At 56.6% G+C, this 14,528-nt stretch overlaps 1 protein-coding gene across 9 annotated transcripts in view; it reads right to left on the reverse strand.

Moving 5' to 3' along the window:
* Positions 1–14,528, reverse strand: part of IQSEC1 (IQ motif and Sec7 domain ArfGEF 1) — a 383,968-nt gene that overhangs the window by 115,613 nt on the left and 253,827 nt on the right. Inside the window, exon 1 of one of the 9 annotated variants that reach the window (XM_074404077.1) lies at positions 9,863–10,397. The exons of 7 other annotated variants lie outside the window; for them this stretch is intronic. In XM_074404077.1, the coding sequence (XP_074260178.1) occupies positions 9,863–9,930 (68 nt within the window). In that variant the 5' untranslated portion in view covers positions 9,931–10,397. Of the gene's footprint in view, positions 1–3,576; positions 3,672–9,862; positions 10,398–14,528 lie in introns of those variants that run through there. One more of the 9 variants, XM_074404084.1, reaches the window with a different exon arrangement.

Raw genomic sequence — 14,528 nt, forward strand, 5'->3', positions numbered from 1 at the left:
CATTCCCGGCTTGGCCCAAGAACCAATTCTCTGAGTTCAGCCAGGACTTCCAAGAACCTAGCATAGCCAGCTCAGCCCCACTGTGGGAGAGTCCTGAACCTCACCTTAGGCCTCCTGCTCCCTCATTTGCCATTCCCCAGCCCATCTCCCCCAATGCTCCTAAAATCTGGCTCATCCGCCACCTCTTCCAGGAAGCCTTTGGGGAATGCCTCCAGGTAAAAACTCCAGTGTTCCTCCTCTGGGCTCCCACAGGCCTCAGAGCTCACCTCCTTCTCAGCCCTGAGTGCCCTGTGCAGTCATTTCCTCTTTTCTTGTCCCTTCTCCCCCAGGGCACTGTGAACATCCCCAAGATAGAAACACCACAGCCTGGCCCCTGCAACTGGCCTGTCACAGGGCTGGTGATGACCAAATGAAAGGAAATGGCTAATGTTTTCTGAGCACTTGCTACATGCCGGGCACAGAGCCAGGGATGCCCACAGAGAGGGCCCGCCTCACAGTGAAGCCAGTAGGAAGGAAAGCAGGGGTAAGAGTTGAAAAGTCCAAATCCATAAATGAATGCTGCAATTCAGCCATTCCTGAAGCTAGTTATCCTCTAGACTTTTCAGTTCCAGGAGGCAATGAAACCCTATTTCTGCTTATGCCTGTTAGGTTTGGATTTTCTGTCACTTGCAACTTAAAGAGTCCTCACTGACCAACTGAAGCTCAGAGACGTGACCGGACACACCCAAGTTCACATAGCTACGAAAGCAGCAGAACAGAGACTCCACCAAAGTCTGGGCTCTTTGTATTTTGCGACAGTCTTGCTCTGTCACCCAGGCTGGAGTGCAGTGGCTCACTGCAACCTCCATTTCCTGGACTCAAGTGATTCTCCTGCCTCAGCCTCCGGAGTAGCTGGGATTGCAGGCATGTGCCACCAGGCCTGGCTAATTTTTTTTTTTTTTTTTTTTTTTTGAGACAGAGTTTCGCTCTTGTTACCCAGGCTGGAGTGCAATGGCGCGATCTCGGCTCACCGCAACCTCCGCCTCCTGGGTTCAGGCAATTCTCCTGCCTCAGCCTCCTGAGTAGCTGGGATTACAGGCACGTGCCACCATGCCCAGCTAATTTTTTGTATTTTTAGTAGAGACGGGGTTTCACCATGTTGACCAGGATGGTCTCGATCTCTCGACCTCGTGATCCACCCGCCTCGGCCTCCCAAAGTGCTGGGATTACAGGCTTGAGCCACCACGCCTGGCAATTTTTGTATTTTTAGTAGAGATGGGGTTTTGCCATTTTGGCCAGGCTGATCTCGATCTCCTGACCTCAAGTGATCTGCCCACCTTGACCTCCCAAGGTCTGGGCTCCTAACCACAGCCTGACCACACTCCAAGCCCAGCTGACAGACACCTCCATGCTCCCACACACTGGGTATAGTCCAGATACCCACTCTGCCGGCACAGTCCCCTCACTGGTTGGGATTTCTGGACGCTGGTTTGCAAGTCCATCAGATGGGGCTACTGAGCTCACCTTTGCATGCAGGTCAACGGACAGCTCACATCGGCCTGGACCCTCCAACCTGCCCTCAGCTGCCTGATGACCCGCAGGTGTTTTCTAATAGGTGACATGTGTCCATGAAAATAAAATACGACCAACCACTTACCCCTCCTTTGTGCCTGTCTCCTTCCTCTGCCCTACTCGCCTTCACCGAACACGTCACACCCCTAACCTATCATGCATGCATTGCATTAGTCATATACTGCTTGACTCCCCAACACCAAGAAGGGCAGGGATGGTTTATCTGGCTTATCACCTTTGTACTCTCACCGACAAGACGGTGCTTGGCACACAGTAGGTACCCAATAAATGTTTGTTGAATGACTGAATGAATGAATGAACGATGTGCATGAAACTCCGCATGGAGTCATGGAGTACTTAAAGGCTCCTGGCTGCACCTGGCCATTTCACAGGTGAGGACATGAGGCCTCAGGGCGGGTTCCCCTGAGGTCCCCAGACAGGCAGCAGGGGCCCTGCTCTGCCCTGTGCCTCTGCTGGACTGGACTGAGATGGGCCTTGAACACAGGTGCGGGCAGCCACCTGGCCAGGCTCCCCAGGTTGGACCCTGGAGCCCGGCAAAGGCAGGTCACTGCTGGAGGGGGCTGAGCTGGAGGCCAGAGCCCTGGGCTCTGAGCTGTAACCCCAGATTCTGACCTCTTGGAGTCCTTAGGCCAACAGCCCCCGGCTTACTGGGGTTATCAAGGCTCCCTGAACCCATCCTGAGAGGCACTGTGCCCTAGTAAATCTCTCAGTGAGATGGGAACCCAGAGTCACCTACGCCCACAGGGAGATTCCCCCCTGGGGCCTGCTTCCCCATCTAAGCCTCAGAGCGACCCTGGAAGGGAGGACTTTCCCTGTGGGTTATATGGAAACCCAGGCCCAGAGATCTTGGGGCATCTGTCCCATGTCACATGGCTGGGGCACACTGGGGAGCTGGGCTTTGAACACAGAGAGACTGACCCCTCAGGGCACTGAGCAGCCTTCCGTCTACAGCGTGGGGACAGGGGTGATGGTACCCATGGCTTCCCTACCACTGGGCCTCAGTTTTCCCACCTGCCATGGGTTGGGCTCCAGTCCTAAGGAAAGGGCTGTCTGTCTTGCCCAGCCCCAAGAGCCAGGGCTGGGGCAGGGGAGGCTTGGCTAACAGGAGTCAGAGCTCCCAGGCTGCTCACTGAGGCTGGGTCCGCAAAAGCTTCCTCTGACCCATCCGTAGAACTCCCTGATAACCCCAGTGAGCCAGGGGCTGTTGGCCCAAGGACCTGAGGAGGTCAGGTTCAGGGGTTACAGCTCAGAACCCAGGGCCCATACCCCAATACCCTCCCAGCCCTGAGGATCTACAGATCCTCAAGGTTCCACACCGGATCATTTCAGAAAGGAACTGAACTTGTCAGTGGGTTAAAGGGCTCCTGGGGGACACACACTGGGCCACTGCCAGATGGGAAATGGCCCCAGGGAGCCGGCGGCAGGGAAGACATGCAAGCCAGTGTCTCCTCCGCACAGCTTGGGGAAGCCTTGCGTTCCCTCGGCCGTAAACCTCCATGTGCTCCAAGTTTATGTGCCAGAGGGATGAAGAGCGTAGCAGTGTGGGAAGGAAACGCACCAACTATGCTGCAGGCGCCCCGGCACCTGTGTGATTTCTGAGGGCCTCAGTTTACTCAGCTGGAAACTGGGCATTGTCAGGAGTCTGTCTTTCTCAGGGTGGTTGTGAGGGTCCCAGGCAGAGACCCAACACTCCCAGCCTTCCAGGTGGGCTTCGGGGCCTGGTTCTCAACCCTCATAGGGCCTGGGGCTGGCCGAATGCAGGGGAGCCAGAGAACTTCCCCTCAAGCCTAGGGGGGAACACATGGTGCTCCCGGGCCCAGGGTGGGCCCGTGTGCTTTCCAGGCAGTGAGAAACAGGACACAGAATACAGCTCCCAGAAACAGTGAAAACTGATGACAGCCCCCGAGACCCTCACCACAGCAGGCTGCCCTGACCATCGCCAGGCCTGACAGGTTTCTCAGGGCTGCCACGGTCCCCTCCCCAGGCCAGGTGGGTGGTACTCACAGTCTCAAAGGGGAGGGGGTGGAGGTCTCCCTGGAGCCCAGCGCCTGGCCGGCCTCTGTGGCCCCTGGGGATGAGCGGTAGGTCCTGACGTCTGACTTCCTCCCTGCTCAGTCGGCATCCAGGAAACCACGCCCAGGGGAGAGGGTGTCAGGCTCCCTGGGGCCCCCGCCCGCCTGCCCTCCAAAAGGCCCCCAGACACTGCTGAGGGGGCTCCTTCCAGGTCTGGCAAGACCAAATGGCTTCACTGGGCAGGCCCCAGTCAATAAATAATACAACCACCTCCCTGGCCAGTCTCTGGTGGCTGATCGTGTTTCAGGCCACTTAAGTTCCTGGGCGGCTGCTTTGTTCAGAGTGCTGGGCCCCTGCTGGGTCTCTGGCCACATGGGCACTGTACTCTCACAGAGGGCCTGCAGGAGCCGGCAGGACAAAGGCAGTGCGACAGGGGTCCCTGGAGAGAGGGTGCCCTACTTACTTAGCAGCTTGGGCCCAAAGGGGACCTGGGGTGGCAGGGCCAGGGTAAGGTGGTCAGCCGTGTCTTCCCATGGCCACATCCCCCACAGGGGTGCCATCTGGAGAGCCTCCACCAGCCCATCCTGACATTCCCAGGGTCCGCGCCCAGGCCCCTCTACAGGAAGCCTCCTCCCCACCAGGAGTGTTCTGTCCCTGTCTGAATTCCCACTGTGACCGCTGGCCAGTCTGCCTGTCTCCTTCTTTGGGTCTCAATTGTCAACCTCCCATCTAAACAGTGGCCAGCAGCCACATTTCAACTGGTCTCCCCTGCCCCCACGCCCCACCACACCCTCTCCATAGTCTCATTTCCTCACAGCAGCCCGGGTGACAGTTTTAAAACAGAAAGCACAGTGACGTTACGCAGCTGTGGCTCTCCCGCCCCAGTCATCTTTCAAGCCCTCTCCAGGATCTTGTCCTTCCGCCTCAGGGACTGCTCCTCCCTCCCTCCCGACCCCTGCCGGCCTCCTCCTCCGTCTTCCTCCTGCAGGTGCACACCCACCTCCGGGTCCTTACACCAGCTGCTCTCTCCACCTGCTCTTCCCGAGATTCTCAAAAACTCACGCCACCCTGTCACTCTCAACTCAAGGCCACCACCGCAGACGGCCCTTTCTTTTCTTTTCAAACAGTCTTACTAAGATATAATTCACACACCATACAACTTGCCCATTTAAAATGCATAGTTCGATGATTTTATTAAGAGTATATTCCCAGAGGGGTGCAACCGTCACCACTATCTATGTTTAGAACATTTTCATCACTCAAAAAGAACCCCTCCCCATCACCACAAACCTACTTCCTGTCTCTACAGATTTGCCTGTTCTGGACGTTTCCTAGAAACGGGATCCTACGCTCTGTGGTCTTTTGTGCCTGGCTTCTTTCACTTAGCACGATGTCCTCAAGGTTCACCTGTGCTGCAACACGTGTCAGAACTTCATTCCTTTTTTATGGCTGAATAATATTCCGCACTATGGACAGACCACATCATGTTTATCCATTGTCCACGGATGGACATTGGGAGAGGCCTTTCTTGACCTCCTCAGGCCATGTGGCTCCCTCCACTCTGATCACTCCATCATCCCTCCCAGTTTTATCTTCTTGGCACTGATCCTTGTCTGAAGGCGTCTTCACTTGCTTGTTTTCTGTTTATCATTTCTCTCTCACCTGAACATCTATCCGTTCCAGGAGGGCCCAGGTGTCCACCTCACTCACTGCCATATCCCCAGGGTCCAGCCCGGGCCAGCACCCAATAGGTGCTCAGCAAACTGCTTAGTGACTGACGGAAGAAAGCTTCTTCCCGTGTGCCAGGGTGGCTGTTGCCCATGCCGCCTGGCTGCTGGGCTCTGAGCGCTCGGCCACAAGTGCCACCCTGTGGTGCTCGCCAAAAAAGCCTTACCCACAACTCCAGTGAGGAAACCAGTAAGGCAAAGCCTCGGACTCAGGTCCTCCTCTGTGCTGTGGGACAGTGCCCCTCATAGGGTGGGCATTAGCTGGCTGGATGTGGGAACGGATAGTTAGTGCCTGGCACAGTGCCAGGCACAGAGTAGGTCTCCACCCCCTGCACGAAGACTTGATGCAGGGAGAGGGCACGACAGTCTCCAGCACAGATGCAAACTGAGGAGAGGGAGGCCAGGCTGGCAGGGCAGAGGCAACGGTGAGACCCACGGGTGAAAGGAGAGAGCAGCCATGAGGGAATTTGTGGGTGCTCCAGGCAGTGCCCAGAGCCAGAGAAGTGGCAGCTCTGCTCTGCTCTGCCCAGGACCTCCTGCCCAGCCGAAACTCAGTTCTGGGCTCTTCTCGGAGATGGACAGCATAGGCCGGGGTGTGTCTAGGAGGGGTGGGTGGGGAGGAGGCTGGTGGCCCCTTCCTCATCCTCAGGGAGTCCTGGTCTCTGTGGGCTGTCCCAGAGCTGGGGAGCTGTGAGGCTCAGAGTGCAGGGCCAGGCCACTTCAGTGTGTGGGTGGGTGGCAGCAGGGACCGCAGGAAGGAAGGTGCCAGTTCCAAGTGAGAACAAATGTCCCTGCATCAGAGCTGCCTAGGCATGGCCCACCTGGGAAGCACTCTGTCCCAAGAGGAATGCCCACTGGCCCTCCTTCAGAGGAGCATCAGATGGCTAATTGTCCAGGAAGCTCCCTGGAAGCTCTCACAGGCTGGCTGCCAGCTGAGCTGCCCACAGCCCTCCTGCCCAGACTGAGCCGTGGTGGAAAGGCAGAGGGGGGCAGGGCCAGGGCAGCCAAGGCCACCCCACTCCTCACCAGCCAGCACCCGGGGCCCCATGTGGTCCAAGTGGGCTGCCCCAGCCCCTCAAGCAGCTCAAATGCCCTATTGGCTCTCAAGGCACAAAACAATCTTTCTTTTCCAAAATAATGCCAGATGCAAAAGTGATCTTCCTTCCTGACCCGAGAGGGGTTGTGGACTTATCAGGGCACTGCCCTGTACCCAGGGCAAGGCCTTTGTCTGCCAGGCAGAGGTGAGTGCCCAGAGAAAGGCCAGCCAGGGCAGAGACAGGGAGGGGAGGAGCAGGGAGCTGGCTGAAGGGTCTCATCCGCCCTCCAGAACTACTGTGTCCCCACATGCATCTCACAGGCAGGGAAACAGGCTCAGGGAGGCTGCCTGTTATACAAACAGCCAATGCCTCAGAGGTACCTACTGCTTCCAGGCATTGCCTCATGGAAGCTTCAGAACAGAACTCAGGTGGGCCTGAATTCCAAGCCTGTGCGCTTCCTACTTCATCACAGGGCCCCCCCAACCCCCATGTGGAGACTCAGAGGACAAGGAGGGGGTGCCACAACCATGCATCCTGCTGGATGCCAAGCCAACAGAACCTAGTGATGGCCTTGCCAAGAAGCCCGCCCAACTGGCACGGCTCCCCCAACTCTACAGGCAAGGAAACGAGCCTAGAGATATTTAGCAACTTGCCCGAGGGCTATACATCTCACAGCCTACCGCTGTGGGCTCTGCACCCTGGGGTGCCCAGCTCCCAAGCTGTTCTGTCCAGGAGACGGCCTGCAGCCAGAATGGTCGCTCCCAGAGTCCTGGGGCCAAAGTTCCAGAGACCCTTTCCCGGCTCCTTGACTGCAGTCGCCAAAGCCCTGAGCAGAAAGCCAGGGCTGGCAGGCTCACAGCTGTTCCATACACACCTCTCGCTTTTCCAGATGTGAGTGGGTCCCGGCCAGGGGCAACAGGCTCACTCGGAGGGGAATCTGAAGACGCAAGTGGAAAACTATGCGCTGTCCGATCGCAACCCTCCAATTTGTCCCTGTGGCCGCCGCCAGCCCCGCCTCGGGCTGCAGACCTGCTGACTCAGGGCTTCCCTGGCAGCCGAGGGGGCTGGGATCCGCAGAGGGCCTGCTCTGGCTGGCTGGCTGGCTGGGGTGTGGCCTTACTCCTTTGGGGGGCTCTCAACAGAAGGGGGTAGGAGCCCAGAGGGCAGAGTGCTTCTCCTGGAGCCTAAGGCCCATCCTCCCAGCTAACCACAGAGGCACCTGGTACTTATGGGTGCTAAGAGTGGGTTTGGGGCAAACCCGGTACCAATTATGGTGCCACCCCTGCCACTCTCCTCTCATTGGTGTTGAGGAGGCCACCCGCCAGTGCTCGTGACAACCCTGTGAAGCCACCTGCCCATCACCACTTGACAACTACCAGTGACCACAAACCCTCCCGTAAGGCCCCACTCCATAGCCCTGTCAGGTGGCTGTGTCATTATCCCCACTTCGTGGATGAGGAGACTGAGGCACAGACAGGCCAGTCTGCCAGGCTCTCTGAGGCGGTGCCGCTTCTACAGACCATCTGGGCCAATGGCAGCCAAGAGGGAGCGAGCGGCTTACCCTTGGGCAGGGCATGGCGGGCCTCCCAGCGCTGGGCCCTCTGCATCCTGTCAACAAGCCCTGAGGTTTCCAAAGGGCCAATCCCTGGAAACCTTGGGACTGAATGAGACTCAGGAAAATCCAGCTGTGGTCACAAGGAAAAGGGGCGCTCACCTCGCTGCCTGGCCCAGCTTCCCAGTCACCCACCCAGGAGGTCTGTCCCAGGGTCTGCGGCAGGGGCAGGCAGCCACTGACTCACTCCAGGGCTGAGCTCCGCCTCTCTCCTTTCCCACAGCCAGCCAGCATCCTTGTCCCAAGAGAACGCTGCAGCCCTCACTGTCTGCCCAGCTCCCTCAAACCTTCCCAGGCCCAAGGTCCACCACTGAGGCTCAGGCCCCGGCCCCCAGACACTCTTACCTAGCAGCAGAGACAACTATGGCCACTGTAATTATGGTTTCTTATTACAGTGAGAGCGAACTGCGTGGCTGGGTTTCCCCTTTCCTTTCGGCTGCCAGGAAAGTTGGCAATTTTTACCCCAACAGAAGAACCTCCGGACCCTGTATATCTGTTTTGTTCCATTTTTCTACCCTAGCTCATGACGTCCTAGTCTAAATTGTGGTTCTTCTACCCCTGATTTATTTTTTATTTTTTTTTATTTTCAGAGATGGGGTCTTACTGTGTTGCTCAGGCTGGGGGGCAGCGGCTACTCACAGGCATGATCATCGTACACTACCCTTAGTGTGGGCCCCAGCAATCCTCCTGCCTCAGCCCCCCCCCAGTAGCTGGGACTAGAGACACACGCCACCATGCCCGGCTTCTGATTTTTTAAAATTAATTATTTTATTGTAGGTATTTTCTGTAAGCTGTCACAACTATTTTGGGAAGGAAGGAAGAAAGGAAAGAAAGAAACAAGGGAAGGAGAAATAGAAGGCAGGCAGGAAAGTTTATAAAGTTTATATACCAGGTAGTGAGGGTAGAAACAGGAACAATCTTTCAATCCCTTACCTGTTGCAAATCCATCCGTTTCAATAAAAAAAGTACACCCTTAAGTGGTATCCAAGTACAAACACATCTTCCTAATAGGTGGCTGCCTCTAAGCCCTCCCATAAACAAATTCTGGCTCCATGCAGTTCCCCTTTACAGATGAGGAGACTCCAGCCTTGCCTGAGATCACACGGAACCCGGCTTCCTGCTTCCTAGTCTCCCTCCTTCTGGTGGCTGCAGAGGCTGGAGCGACACGGGTGGTGTCCCCTCCCCAGGGGGCTAAGGAGCTTTGCTCCACCCTTCCATTCCCACTGCACTGCCGCCATTCCAGATACCGGCACTGCCCCCACAGCTGTCCAGCTAGGGAGAAGGCTCAACGGCGAGGATCAACATATCTGACACTGACTGAATGCTGGCACTGTGCCAGGCCCTGATCTTAGTGTGTATTACCTCACTAAATCCTCACGACAATCCTAAAAGGATGTGCAGATGGGAAACTTTGGCTAGAGAGGTGAAGCCACTTCACACCACTAATAACGCCAAAGCCAGCATTAAACCTGGGCAGGCTGGTGCCTCAGTCCCGGCTGAGCCCTCGGCCACTCAGTCACTGACATTTACAGACACACGAAGGAATCACTACACCAAGCGCTTAAGGGATGAATGTGAGCCCCATTTCGCTGGTGGGTATCAGGCTCAGAGAGGCTGTGGGGCAGGGCCAGGGTCACACAGCAGCGCCCCATGCAGCATGTTATGTAACGCATGCTGTACCTGCCCTTGGTGTTTCTTTCCTGAAGGGGTGCTCTGGGTCCCAGCCAAATGCCACACAGCCCTTGGCCACTGTTCCACTCTCCTCCTCCTGCTCCACCAGAGTCTGAAAGTTGCTTTGTCTCCCTCCATCCCAGCTCCTTCCTGGACCCTGTACCGCCATGCAGACCATCCAGCCCACCAGTCGACCACCAGACAGAGCAGCCACGCACGCGTCCCGGTACCTGAGTGTCCTCACAGAGATGCAGTACTTCCACATGAGGCTCCACACGGCACCGCCATCCCCCTTCATGCCTGGCTCAGCGGAGGAGTGAGTGGCCGAGGGACCTGCCACCACTGTCCCACCACTTAGCGTCTCCTCCTGGCCAGGAACCGGCTCTCTTCACGGATTCTCAGGTCCCTTCCTTTTTCATGGTGGGAAGAAGAACGAAAAGCCCCCAAAGCCAGGGGAAAGAGCAGGTACCAGCTGCCACAGGCCACTGAAGGGCTGAGCCACCAGCCCCGCTGTCCACTGGCCAGCCTCTGTGCCCTGGTCCCGTCCAGCTGCTCCAGACCCTCCTGGCCGAGCAGCCCTCACACACTAGACCCTGTGGCTTCTGCACAACCTTGAGCCTGCCTCCTGCCAGGAGACAGCGGTGGCTGCGGGCCAGGGGAGCAGTGAGTCACTCAGGGCGGGACGGGTGAGGGGCGTCCGCCGGTGAGGAAAAGCTCAGCTGCGGAGCCGAGGGGCTGGCCCTGTGTCCAGAGGCTGGCCTGGGATGGGCGAGGCGAGCTCAGCTCACAGAGAGGGAGGTGGGCGGGGAGGCGAGGGCGGGCCCACATCCTCCCCATCTCCCCAGAGGCCCAAAGGCGCTCGAAGCCTGCAGCCCAGCCCACCAACCAGCTGGCCAAGACCAGGGTGGAGGAAGGGGCTGCTCTGCCACCTCACTCCCAGAGAAAGCCTTTGCTAAGTGGATGCAAAGCCAAATAAAGACAAAATCAGGGCTGCTCCCCTGGACAGTGGCTGACCCGGAGGGGCTCCAGCTGGTGGGTGAGAAGGCTTCTAGCTGGTAAGTAAGACGGTTTCCAGCCCGGGCTGGGCCACTTCTCTGCTATTTGATGCTGAGTGTGGTCGGCCCCCTCTGGCCTTAGATTCACCTCAGGCCACTGTGGGCTTGTGGAGCCCTGGGAACTGGCCTAAGCCTTCCTTAAGCCCAGAACTAACGCATCCAGTTCTCCCAATGCCCTTACAAAGTGGATTTTATGATTAGTGCTGGTTTACATGTGAGGAAACTGAGGCACAGACAGGGAAGTCACTTACCCCAGGTCACAGACCTAGGAAGTGGAGGCGGGATCTGAACCCTGCCAGTCTGGCTGTAAGAGCCCATGCTGGAGTCAGGGTACGAGCTGGTTCCTCTCTGTAGGGATGGGGTGGGGTGGGATGAAGGGCTGGAGTCTCTCTGAGCAGTTGAGGGCCTTGGTTGGGGTCTGGGCCCAGGCTGAGTCTGGGGCATTTCCAGACTGAGGCCCCAGCTTGAGCCCCCACCTTGGCCCCCGCCAGCTGCTCCCAGGCCCAGCCCAGGCCAGGCAGCTGGGGCTTCCCAGGCAGGGCCCCCAGGGATAATGACTCACAGACCAAGGTCAACACTCACGATATACTTCTCCCCACTTACAGCCCCCAGGAGGTCCCCCAAAAGGGCAGGTGCATCCAGCACCTGGCACCCTGCAGGGCCCTGGGCATCATGTACAGTGGGCAGCAGGGCCTCTATTTTCCCAGGGGGAAACTGAGGCACAGAGAGGGTCATCACTTATCTGCAGAAACAGGGAGAGTGGGGCCAGGCCTCCAAAGCCTTGCTCTGTCCCCAGGTCCCCGGCCCTGGCCTGTGCAGAATGGGAAATCTGTCTCGGATTCCAGCCTGATTCCCACATAGCAGCTGCACGCTTCTCTGTCCCCCAAGCCAGGAAAAATCTTTTAATCCAAAAGCAAGATGGGTTTCTACAAAGGCTGTGGCCTCCCTGGGGGACCCGAGAACCCAAATTCTTCTTCGTCCGTGTCATCACAGGGGCTCCTCCACAGCATGGAGCGGGAGTGGCTGCCCAGCCTCTGCTTGAACACTCTCAGTGATGTGAAGCTCACTACCTTTCAAGGCTCCCCATTCTTGTTTTTTTCTTTAAGGCTCCACATTCCATCATAGAACCCCACTGACCTGAGGAAACTCTCCCTTGGACATTGCTTCCCTGTCACTTTTCATACAGGTCTCACTTCCTGGTGCCACACAGACCAAGGGCTCCATTCAAATGTTTATCTGGCCTGTCCTCCTAGGAGGGGAAGTTTTCTCAATGTCTGTTGTGGGTGGAAGCAGCCTCTGCTTACCCACTTTTTCTCTACCCACTCATTCATATATTCACACATCCATATACCTTCCTCTCCAATGAATCATCCATAGATTCATTCATCTATTCACATATCCATCCATCATCTTCCTTCCTATCATCCATTCATTTATCCCCTCATCCACCCATCCATCCATCAGTTTGCTCACCTGCGCATCCACCCATCTATCACTCCATTCGTCCATCCATCCATCCACCCATCCACTCACCCATCCATTTGTCCATCTATTCATCCATCTATCCATCCACCCACCCATCTGTCCATCCATTCACCCATCCACATATCGTATGTTGCCTACATATTATTGTAAACTTGAATTTATTACAAATGAGCCTTAATTCACCCATCCACCCATCCACCCATCCATCCATCCATCCATCCACCCATCCAGTCCATCCATCCACCCATCCATCCATCTTCCATCCACCCATCCATCCATCCATCTACCCATCCACCCATCCATCCGGCATCCATCCACTCCTCCATCCATCCATCCATCCACCCATCCACCCATCCATCCGGCATCCATCCAATCCTCCATCCATTCATCCACCCATCCATCCATCCAGTCCATCCATCCACCCATCCATCCATCTTTCATCCACCCATCCATCCATCCATCTACCCATCTATCCATCCATCTATCCCATCTGTCCATCCATCCACCGATCCACCCATCTGTCTATCCATTCACCCATCTACCCATCCATCCACTCATTGGGGACATGTCACACTCTGTCTTTGCCATCCTCAGGGGGCTCATCCTTGAGAACAGAGCACTCCTTACTCTTCTTTGACTACTTTGTCCCTACACAAGCTACTTCCTCTTGCAGAGACTCAGTGTGTCCCTTTGCAAAATAGGAATAAAAATCTCTGCCCTCTTGGCTGTGATGAGGAATAAGTGATACCACAGAACTGTGTCACCCTGGGTATAAGACTTAACCTCTCAACATCATTGCATGCAGGACAGCATGGGCAGTTCATAATGGTTTCTAAAACAGAGAGTGCACTCAGTATACACCAGATGTCACCTAAAAAGCCCCTGGCACTGCTAGGCATGTGCTGGGTAATCTGGGCCAGTTGCCCTGTAGGGCACAGGGAGCCCTAGCAAGAGCGGAGGAAGCAAGGGCAGGTCTGCATGGAGCCTTCACCCCCTCAGCCATTCTATCTCCCCAGCCACAGGGCCAAAGCTGGGCTCTGCAGAGAACTGGCTGACCCTCCACCCTCAGTCTAGTGACTCACACAGCCTGCTAGGGATGAAGTCACTGCCACCCAGGCAAAGGATAGAACACATTTGTTCCCTGGGAGATGCTGAGGCCATTGTGAACTTGGCCTTTGAGGGCGGGACAGAGCTCAGGGGCTGTGCGCACTTGAGGAAGGCAGCTGGCACAGTGGGAGGGCAGAGTCAAAGGGGACCCAGCTTGGGAGGATGAGGACTGGAGGAGGTGCTCCCTATTCTAGAAGCTGAGTGAGGGTGGATGAGTCCCTGTCGGGCCTCCAGGCCTCGCTGGATGTGTGCCCTCTCCTCACATGTGGAGATGTGTCTGCCTGTGGTCTTAGGGTCTTGAGACTCTCCAACTTCTGCCTCTGGCTTAAGCGGCAAGCCACTGTTCCACATCCGTCTCACCCACAAAATGGGTACCCTATACCTAACTCAGCCTGGAGAACTACAGGTGACAGTATGAGATCCCTCGTTGCCCACTGGGGGTCTGTGCAGCCTCTCCTGTTCTACTCACTCTCCCACACTGACCGTCACCCACAGGAGACCAGGGTGAAGTGGGCAAGGCCCTTTGCCATCTTCCCTCTGCACTGAGCCTCCTGACACCCCCAAGTGGCCCCCACTCCATCACAACACACCTGAGTCCTCCCAGATCTCCAGGCCTGTCCACCCTCGGCCAGGAATTCTACACACATTGGCCAGTTATTCTCCACATGCCCTAGTCTGCTCTGGGCCCAGGACCACAGCTCCCAGACTCCCACTGCCTCCTATCCTGACGGGGTGGCCAGCAGGGGCCCTGGCAGGAGATCAGGAGGTGGAGGAGAGAACAGTAGGTCAAGGTACTCATTCCTACACCTCTCTCCTTGCTTCCTGTGCCTCTTGGCAGCCACGACTTCCCGGACATCCTGATGGGTGGCCTTTGTACCCAGGTCTCTCTCTTTCTGGTTCATAAAACTGTCCTCTCCCACAACCCTCTGGCCCAGGGCTGATTAGGGCTCCCCCCGGCTGCCAGCCCAGGTGCCCAGCTCCCTGAACCCCATCCCACCCTGCACACAGACCCATCACGTGCCACACTGCAAGGGAGCTTGTGTAGTGACCCATGTTTCCTGCCAGGACCCAATGCTCAAGGCTCAACTCAAAGGACACCTCCTCTAGGAAGCCAGTTTTCCATTGGCTTGTTCCTCCATCCAGTCAACATTCATTGATTGCCTTACTTTGTGCCAGATATCAATTGAGGACTTGATGAACAAAACTGTGGAGCCTGGTGGGGCTGGCCTTCCTTCCGTACCAAGGGAGC

The sequence above is a fragment of the Saimiri boliviensis genome, chromosome 8 (genome assembly GCF_048565385.1).
Source record: "Saimiri boliviensis isolate mSaiBol1 chromosome 8, mSaiBol1.pri, whole genome shotgun sequence".
Taxonomy (NCBI): Eukaryota; Metazoa; Chordata; class Mammalia; order Primates; family Cebidae; genus Saimiri; species Saimiri boliviensis.